This window comes from Otolemur garnettii, unplaced genomic scaffold (assembly GCF_000181295.1).
Source record: "Otolemur garnettii isolate 467f Iridium unplaced genomic scaffold, OtoGar3 scaffold00022, whole genome shotgun sequence".
Lineage (NCBI taxonomy): Eukaryota > Metazoa > Chordata > Mammalia > Primates > Galagidae > Otolemur > Otolemur garnettii.
The window spans coordinates 17,851,996-17,862,143 of record NW_003852417.1 but is presented as its reverse complement, the minus strand read 5'-3'; the positions used below and the strand labels follow the sequence as shown (position 1 = coordinate 17,862,143).

At 47.3% G+C, this 10,148-nt stretch overlaps 1 protein-coding gene and 1 non-coding gene across 2 annotated transcripts in view; both read right to left on the bottom strand.

The window, feature by feature from the left end:
• The window catches only part of DPYSL5 (dihydropyrimidinase like 5), an 88,272-nt gene that overhangs the window by 8,319 nt on the left and 69,805 nt on the right, over positions 1-10,148 (bottom strand). The window contains exons 5-8 of the mRNA XM_003787549.3: positions 8,252-8,296; positions 6,107-6,182; positions 4,813-4,969; positions 347-488 (exon numbers count right to left, since the gene is read on the bottom strand). Coding sequence (XP_003787597.2) covers positions 347-488; positions 4,813-4,969; positions 6,107-6,182; positions 8,252-8,296 — 420 coding nt within the window. The remainder of the gene's footprint in view (positions 1-346; positions 489-4,812; positions 4,970-6,106; positions 6,183-8,251; positions 8,297-10,148) is intronic.
• On the bottom strand, positions 2,359-2,467 carry LOC111724384. The gene has a single exon (XR_002772685.1). It is a non-coding gene; the product is annotated as a U6 spliceosomal RNA (small nuclear RNA).

The window sequence follows — 10,148 nt, the reverse complement described above, 5'->3', positions numbered from 1 at the left end:
TAAAGTATGACACTTCTATTGGAGGAAAATTTCAGCTGTGAAAAAAAGACAAACCCAGTTATTAAGATAACATATAGTATGTGTACAGAACTAGAAATAGATACACCAACATGTTAACACTAGTTTAATTTCTAGGCATGGATTTATGGGAATTTTTTTCTTATATTTTTCTGTATTTTCCAAATGTCTTATTACCTTTCTAATGGGGGGAGCCATTTTTCTTTTCTTTTTGAGTGAAACAAAGAACTAGGGTTGAACCAGCCCTTCTAAGAATGCTCTGGGACAGGATCTGTGGAGTGAAGACTCCTGCTAGGGTTAGAGAGGGGAGGGGACGCAGAGAACATACCACTCCTCTCTCCCAGATGACACTCATGCGGTCCTGCACGCCGCTCACTCCATGTGGGATCTTGGTGAAATCCTCCTTGCCCATAGCCTTCTGCTTCGTGGTGAAAGGCCGGTGATCTGATGCCACAATGTTCAGAGTGTCACTGGGTAGAGAGAAGGATGTGGCCAGTAAGGAAAGGAGAGGCCAGGACCCCAGGGGTGGGGGCAGGCACAGGGCAAAGGCCTTGGCTTGGGAACAAGGCAAAGCTGATTCCACTTTCAGTTCTGCCACCTAGTAGCTCTGTGACCTCTAAAGAGTTGCTCCATCTTTGTGAATCTGTTTGTTCATCTCTGGAATGGCAATATTCAAGGAGTGTGGCATAGACTGTCCATGTCACAAGAGACTTCAGTGAGAAGAACCTTTGGGATGGCAATTCTTGAGAGTTAAAACGGTGGGCAGAGAAGAACTGAACTTAGTGTTTAGCCAAAGTGAAATGGTGGAGGTGGTTTTACCATCATGAAATCACATGGCAACTCCCTCTCACTGGCTCCCCAAGTCCTACATGTTGGCCACGAGCATCACAAAGTCTGTTAAGCTTTGCCAAGCAACTCAGATCCAGAGCCTTCCTTGGATGCGGGGGCTCTAATGGCCCTGAAGGGGAAGGAGGGACAAGGCAGAAAAGAAGCCAGACTTATTCTGCCAATGTTGGGGTCCAAGTCAGCTCACCCTATGCCATCCAGGACCGTGGTCCACAGATGGAAATTAAGGCTGTGGGTGGACAACTGTAGGACTCCCAGCTCTCTAAGACTTGATGCAGGACAGTGAGAGAGGGCACTTCGTGGCAGACCCTCTGCCAAAAGGAGGGAGGCAGGCAGTTGGCTCAGATTCAGAGATCTCTGTAGCCAAGGGCTGCAGCAGTGATGGGCAGAGGACAGAGAATGCCCACTTAGCCAGGCCTGGGCCACCTCAAGAGGAAGAGCCCTTGGAGGGCAGGGAGGGGCTGGCTGGAGCAGGAGAGTCAGGTGGAAGGGACTCAGCGAGGGCTATTGAGAGGGGGCCCTGAGGGGCAGCGAGGAGTCATTTGACTCTGCAGGAGACACCATAGCCTTATTGTGAGTGTATGCGAACCATTTAAGAGGCCTGCTTCAAGGACAATCTGGGAGCAGAAGGCACTATTTGACCTGGTGAGGAAGCATATTCTCAAGGCTCTCAGACAACAGCTAGTCAGGCCACACACAGAGCTGTCTCCACAGCAGCCTGGCAGGACTCAATAGTCACAGCTCTTGCCAAATGACTAGTGTCTTTGGCCAGACCTGTGGTCAGATGATAGCTCTGTGGAAGACAGTCTTTCAGAGACCCCAAGGGCTCCCATACTCTGGACCTGCAGACCCACCACAGATGGATGAGACCTTGAGAACAGGCTTACCTCCCATTTTTTAACCACCAAGTCTCACTGAGCACCCAACTTTCTTTAGAAAAGTCCCTACTCAAGCAGATGACCATGAAGCAGGAGTGAGGGAACGTGGTCACGTCTCAGAGGGTGTCTCACAGCGCTGCCCTGCACCCGGGAGACAGGACACCCATCCAAACTGTTTCAAGTTTAAAACATGACTGGCTTTGTCAACTACTTTAAAATTTTACATGTCCAAATAAAAATCTTCTGATCCCTTTAATAAGTCAAATTTTAAATATAGAACAAATCTACAGATTGTATATCCTATTCCTACATACCCTAGCAAACCACATCCCAAAGCAGCTCATTGTTTTCTTATTGAAATGGTAACTGAGCCTGAGTTACATTGTTTGCAGTCCCAAACACTCAGGTTGGGAGGCGAGGTGAGAAGAGAGGGAGCTGGTCACTGCCCTCCACTGCCCCTGCCAGTCTAGCGGGAAGGGAGAGCAAGGTGCTGGTGGATGGAGAGTCCCAGAAACTCGGCTTGGGAGGTGAGAGAATCACTCGAGCTCGGGGTTTAGAGACCAGCTGGGCAATACAGCAAGACCCCACCTCAAAAAAAAAAAGCAATATTCATCATATAAATTATAAGCAACAATGTATTACTTGTGTGTCATCCATGCGCAGGGGCCATGCTAATCTTCTCTGTATCATTCCAATTTTAGTATATGTGCTGCCGAAGTGAGCACAGCAACAATGTATTATGAAAGCAAAACCATAAATAATCATAAATTCCTATAATTAAAATGTTAAAATTATGCTCCAAATCTGATAAAAGAGCACAAATTTACAATATGCTTTGATTTAAAAAGGATTTAAACTCTTCTTATAACACATGTACTTACAATTTTACTTAAATAAATAGAATAGTGAAAATAAATTTGACAAAATAGGTTAGGTATAAAAATGTAAATTATTCAATCAATAATACTTTTTTCTCCTGCCATTTGAATTTGGGTGGGTTTGGGTATTTATTATCGTTTTGTTCTTTTAGTAATTTGCTTATAGCAAGCAAGAGGCATTTCAAAAGATTATTTGACCTCAGAACCAAACCCAAATTATTATAGTGACTTCTTGATAATTCTTTGTTTTGTTGTATTGATAGTAATGAAAAGGAGGTTGATTTTTCTCAACAATGAGCATTTTTTTTTGGCTGGGGCTGGGTTTGAACCCATCACCTCCAGTACATGGGGCCGGCACCCTACTCCTTTGAGCCACAGGTGCCACCCCAACAATGATCATTTTTAAAAGTCAGAGCTGCTCTAGCATTTCTTCCTTGTCTTTACCCTCCAAATTTATTTACATTTGTAAGAGCTGCTGTGGCTGCTTAGTATCACAGCAAAAGTATGAGACAGAATGTAATTACTGCCACTCTGCCATGATGTGTACTGCCCCTCCACAGAGGCCACCTTTGCCCACGACTGTGGGGACTGCACTCTGTTGCAACGTCTCGACACTCTACACCTCTCTTTAGGTTGTTAACAGTACGTGATTGGGAATTTTCCCAATCAGGCAAGCAGGCCAAGGATATGGGTGAGATAAATGCCTCATTATCGAGAGAAAGCTATCTTCAGTGGGGCTGGTCACTGCCCTCCACTACCCCTGCCAGTCTAGAGGGAAGGGAGAACAAGGTGCTGGTATATGGAAAGACCCAGAAGTTTTTCCTTCCCTCCTCTGCCTTGAGTCCATACTCTTGCCACCCCTAGTCTACCCAAGAATAAGGAGGGCACATTTTAAGAGGTTCACTTGTGGAGAACAGAGGTGAGAGCAGTGGGTAGACCCACCTCTGAGCCTCTGGGAGGGATGACCTGCCCTCCCACTGCCGGGAGTAGCAAGGCAATGTGAGCTTCCTTGGGGCCCTGGATGCTGCAGAAGGTGGCAAAGCTTAGGCTGCCTTTGCAAGAGTCTTTGCTGGTGCTGCAAGCTGGGACACGTGCTGCTTGGGTATGGAGAAGAATCCTCCCACTTTTTTTCCCAATCCCTCTACTCCAGCCTGAGCTGAGCTAGGGATAGAGAGGGGAGGAGACTGACTCCTAAACTTCCTCACCAGGTCAAAAGTGAAGAGAAAGCAATCACCCCTCCCTAAAATGTGACCAGGGGAGGAAAAGAAGCTGCCAGCAGTTATTGGGACAAAACAAAACCTTTCATGAGTGTGTCCCACCAAACTTTGACTGTTTATCAAAACATCTTCTTTAGATTAGGATCAAAGGCAGAAAAGGGGTGTCAAAAAGAGTAGGTGGAGAAGAGATCTAGAGAGAAGTGTGGGGGAAAAGGGAGAAAGTGCAGAAGAAGGGAGAAGGGGAGGGAAAGAAGGAGAAACAGGAGTAGGGTACACACAGCAGAGGAAACGCGTGGGAGGCAAGAAGAGAGAGGGGTAAAAAAAAGAGATAGAAAGGACCCTGTATATTCTAGGATAAGTCAGAGGCCACATCCTACAGCTCCCTCCTGGGCTTTAGGGTAAGAAATCTATGTCCTTAGAAATGACTAATGTTCACAGTTTTTCTTTGAAATAGAGTCTTACATTGTCACCCTCGGTAGAGTGCTGTAGCATCATAGCTCACAGCAATCTCAAACTCTTGGGCTCAAGTGATTCTCTTGCCTCAGCCTCCAAAGTAGCTGGGACTACAGGCACCTGCCACAATGCCTAGCTATTTTTTAGAGGCAGGGTCTCCCTCTTGCTCAGGCTAGTCTCGAACTCCACACCTCAAGCCATCCATGTGTTGGCTTCCCAGAGTGCTGGGATTAGAGGTGTGAGCCACCGAGCCCAGCCTGTTCACAGTTTTCTATATCCTCTTTCATTTGACATTTCAGAAGCTCTCACTCCAAATCAAATGATCAGGAAGCCTAACAGGACAGCGATTATCTGATGGGCTCTGAAGAAGGCAGTAAAAGCAAGATTATCCTGTGGGTACAATGAAATCAATCTTGAATCAGACTTGTTTCCTAGGGCCTCGATGACATGTCCTTAGGGATCTTACACATTCCCTGAATGGCTGTGCCGTGAGGCCACAGCAGTCCTGGTAAAATGCCTTACTTGGCTAGCAGGCTCATGAGGTAGGTTGAAGTGTTGGTGTCCAGTCTCAGGGGAGGCACTGTGACATAGGCAGCTGCGTGGGACCAGTCCTGGTGGTAGTAGTGTAAGCCTGTCAGTGTGGCATGGGCAGTGGTGGTCTCAGCCAGTACAACCTTCCCTGGAAGAAGAAGGGTCAAAAGTATAACTAGGAAGCCACTGACCCTGAGAGATCATTGGTCTGAGCCTCTCATTTTATGGGAGAAGGAGCTGAGGACAGAGATGGGAAGGGACTTGTCCACGCTCACTGGGGCATCTTCGAGCACAACTGGGCTCCCCTGCTGACTCCAGGCAAGGGGAAAAGAAGGCCCTGAGCACTGTGGCCAGGCAGCACTGAGTGGTGCTTCCAGGAGTCTGGTGTGGCCAGAGTACAGGTGCATGCGGGGTGCTGCTGGGAGATCAGGCTTGATATTGGGTGGAGCAGGCACACAGGGTCAAGAACACCATGCTAAGGAGCAGTCTGGGCTGGTTTCTGAATGGGCAGGTGCTGTGAGCAGCTTCGGGGAATTACCAGGGATGGGCCCCACAACAGGGCAGGTGGGCAGGGAGATAAGGAGGTGGGAGCCCACTCGGCAGGCTGGGACAACAGTCTAGGTGAGAGTCCAGTGAGGGGCTTTAGCAGGTGGTGAGATCTAGAGGACTGTGCAATATGAAGGCTGGGATGCCCTTGCTTCTCATTCATAGTCCCAGGTTTGTGACTGTGACTTTGTGTCTCCTGTTGCCAGACTCTCACCAGCACCCTGGGCTGGGCTACAAGAAACCATGAAGCCTCCAGGAATTGCCAGGCAACCAGCAACAGGAGGCATACAAGTGCCCCAAGGGCTCATTCTCGGTTGCAGGGTAAAGGGAACCTGGGCCCACATGCAGTTCTTTTTTCCAGATGTCCCATGAAAGGCCCAGTGGATTTGGTCCAGGATTTTACGGTAGGTGTCATGGCAACCACTAGTAAAACCTAAGAGGCTGAAAAGACACCAATTAATGAGTGAGTTTAAAAGTTGGTAAATTTTACCAGACTGAGGAGCGGTGACAGACAATTCTGCAAGCTGTTACGCATACAAATATGCAGAGGAAAAGACCCTGGATCTAGCCAGGCCTGTGTAGGGGGACTCTGAGGAAGACAGTGGTAGAGCGAAGGGAAGGGCCAGCTTAGGTCCTGGGCCTGGGAGCCAGGGCCAGGGAGTGCACACAGCTGGTGGGCCCTGTTGTCCCCCAGTCCCACCACATCATGTGCACTGCCCATCCAAGCCTAAGGACTCACCTTGCATCTTAGCAGCTGCGATAACATCACCAGCTGAGATGCTGGACACGTTGACCAGGTAGATCGGACAGTGAGTCTAAATGTAGAAAACAGTAGGAAGTAGGGAGCATTGGCCCAAAAACTCAACAAGCACCAAAATAACCCTGGCAGAATCAGTCCCAGCATCGGCACCTTCCCCTATGTGGCTCAACCCCACCCAGACAGTGACAATCTTAAGCTGGGAACACAGGGCTGGCAGCCAGAGCATGGCTGTGGCCTGAGCAACTGCACAAAGCAAGAAGGCGGCGAGCAGCATTCAGCACTGGAGCCCACCCGGAAGGCCAAGTGCTGAGCAATGATGGGCATATATTTGAACTAAAGAACAAGGTGCTGACTTTTGTTGTCTTTCCTTATTCTGGGGTCAGTTTCTATTAAGGAAGTAACTGATAAAATAACTATGTCGTGACAATAAAATAATGTCTTTGTCCAGCTTGGCGACTTATTAAATGCTAATGGGAAATTCTGTTTTCCTAATAAATGTTACTCTGATTCCATCTTTGCTTATCAAATTAGGAGTTTATAAACTTTTATAAAGTTTAGGAAGTGGCCTGACGTTTGATGGTCTTAGCAGAAGCTTACTAATTCTGAGATCAGTGGGACCTACAACCTCTCTGTTTTCCCCTTGATATTCCTAAGACCACACTTTCTTGTTTACATCTTCCAAGATAGCCTAGGGTGCCCTAGAGGAGAGATTCCCTGGTATTAGTGCTCATTAGAACAACTGGGGGGCTTGTCAATACCACATTATGTAGCTTGCAGGGATTCACCCCTAGTTCTTGATTCGGTGGTTTTGCATGGGACTTAAGAATTTGCATTTGTTTCTATTTCTAATAAGTGAGGTTGGTATTGCTGGTCCAGGGACCACATTTTGAAAACTATCTAGAGAAAGTAGTTCAGATTATCTGCATTAATCAAGCCTTTAATGATGACCTATATACAGCATTCTACTGTTTATAAAGTACCTTCCTTCCTATAGCCCCTTTGATCCTCATAACCATCCAGTGAAAAGTGACACAGCAGTCCCCCCTTATCGATGGTTTCAGTTACCCACAGTCAACCCAGGTCTGAAAATATTAAATGGCAAATCAACAATTTGTAAGTTTTAAATTGTACACTGTTCTGAGTAATGTGGTGAAATTCTGTGCCATCTCACTTAGGCCTCCCAGGACGTGAGGCCTCTCTTTGTCCAGCGTATCTACACTGCACATGTTCCCTGACCATTAGTCACTTAGTAGCTACCTTGGTGATCAGACTAACTGGCATGGTATCACAGGACTTGTGTTCAGTGGCCCTTATTTTACTTAATAATGGACCCAAATTGCAAGAGTAGTCATGCTGACATACTGTTATGATCACCCTCATTATTAGTTATTGTTTTTAACCTCTTATTCTGCATAATTTTATAAATTGAGCTTTATCAAGGGTATGCACGTATAGAAAAAACTTATTATGGGCATACACATATAAGAAAAATGTATCATGGGTATGCATTTATATAGTGTATATATAGGGTTTGGTACTACATGTGGTTTCAGGCATCGACTGGGGATCGTAGAATGTATCATCCATGGATAAGAGGGGTCTATCACTGCAATGTCATACAATAAAATACTATTTCAAGTGGTTAAAGGACTTGCATGTGGTCACAAGCTTACATCTGGTAAAGGCCAGAACATCCATGCCACGTCTCTTGTTTGTTCCTCCACCACACTCCATCAGCGCTCATCACCCTGAGGGAGTTTACCATTAACCATGCCAGGGAAAAATGTGTGAGAACAATGGTCCAGCCCCAGTGGCATAAGTTTAAATCATGGTTCTTTAAGCAAACAGATTCCAGTTGCATTGAGGCTCTGTCTCTCTGCCTTCCCCTGCCTCCCCGGGGGAGCCATTTACACTTGAGTAAGCTCAGAGAGGTGGCATAGAGAGGGAGGTAAAACAGAGAGCTGGCAGCAAGAAGGGGGCTCTCAAGAACTGCAGAATAACAGCACTGGCTCAACAAACAGTCCAGGAGTCCTGTGGGCCAGGCATGGTGCTGGCACCACCACAGAATGAGGTTGCATTGCAGAGGGTGGTTTCTAACCCCAGGGTGGACAGCGGGCTACTTACCCTGTTGGCAATGGTGATAACACGGTGAGTAGCTTCAGCTTCCAGCTGTTAGAAACAAAAAATACTTAGAAACTAAGCTTCACCATCTCCTCCACGCAAGCCCACATCTGCCTCAGAACCCACAATGTAGAAAGTGCTGGAATATCTGCCACCGAGCAGGAGAGCCAATGGCACCCACAGCAGCTGGCTTGGGGCAAGGCCTGGGCAGCAGCTCCAAGCTCCAACCACCTTGGCTCACACTGAGAGAGAATCCCAGGGCTTAGATAGAATACCAGGCACACCCTTGTTGCACGCTGGTCAGGGCTTAACTAAAAGGCAATTGAAACAAAATTAAATAAATAAAAACCCAGAGTTATGCCTCTTTTCTGGTGTCTTCTCTCCATAGCCACCTTAGAACTGCAGCAAAGGAGCAACCGTGACTCACTGGAAGCTGAAAATTAGCCTAGATCAGGGTGTCTGTGCCCCAGCTCTACTGGTGTTCTGAGTAGCATGATTCTTTTGGGGGTGCTGTCTGTGCACTGCAGCCGCTCAGTAGCACCCCTCACCTCTGCCCACTAAATGCCACTAGCATCGTCCTCCCAGATGGAACTACCAAAATACTTCTAGATATTGCCAAATGTCCCCTGGGGAGCAAAATCTCCCTTAGCATAGACCCAGGACCCTCTACTTTAAGCTCCAGATGGTGATGACTGGTGGTCTCCAGCCAAAGCCTTGCTCTCTCCCCTGTGTTACTTAACAAAGGAAGTCCAGGCCTGTGGCTACCGCCTGCTCGTTCCTGTTCCACACGCATGCCCTCAGTGTACTTGCTGGGTCTTTCTCTACCAATTTGGAGGTGCCAAAACAGGACCTATCTTCTAGGACTCTGACAGATGGAGACAGATCGAGACAGATCAGGGGAGGAGTAGGGGGTACTCCCTGCTGGCCCACTGTGGGCCAAAGTGGTTCCTGAGTGATGGCAGTGCCACCACATCCTGTGGCTCACTCCGTGTCCCTCACAGACATCCAATCAATGCTCTGCATTTAAGGGTTTCCCCCTCAAATGAGAAAGAATGACTCAACAGAAAAGAAGGCATCACTTGTTCAGAGCAGAATTCTTTAGCAGGAGGACTCTGGGGAGTTCACGTGAACAGCCTGCAAAACCCTATGCAAGAATAAACCCAGAGAGCAGAAGGAGAACAGTGACTATATTGGCAATAGGGGAAGGAGCACGAACACGTATGTGTCTCCTGCTCCTGGGGGGAAGGGTTCAGAGTATTCCTCAGATACTTGAAGGGACCTCATCCCTGAAATGCTGAGTTCCTGGTTTGGAATTCCTTCTAACACCTGCAGGCCTTCAAGTTTGTCTTTTCTTTTTTATTTTTATTTTTAGACAAGGTCTTGCTCTCTTGCCCTCAGTAGAGTGAAGTGGTCATATGATGGCTCACTGGAACCCCAAACTTTTGGGCTCAAGGAATCCTCCTGTCTTAGCCTCCCAAGTAGCTAGGACTATGAGTGCACATCATGTCTGGCTAATTTTTTCTATTTTTAGTAGAGAATGAGTCTTGCTGTTCCTTATGCTGGTCTCAAACTTCTGATTTCAAATGATTCTCCCACCCTAACCTCCCCAAGTGCTAAGATGATAGGTGTGAGCCACTGTGCCCAGCCCTTCCAGTTTGTCTTTTGGGCAAAACATCTGCTGGTATGTTGACATTGGCTCCCCCAGATCCTGGAAATCAGAATCAAATGGGTGGGTGTGAGTCCCCCTGTCTCCTCCAATGAAGTTCAAGGCCAAGCTGGTCTCAGTGTGGAGGAGCTATTTCCTGGTAAGCTTCCAAATGGAAATTTTACCCATGGAGAAGGTGATACAACTTATATGTTTGATGTCTCTTCCATCCTAAAAATCTACATGGAAGACACT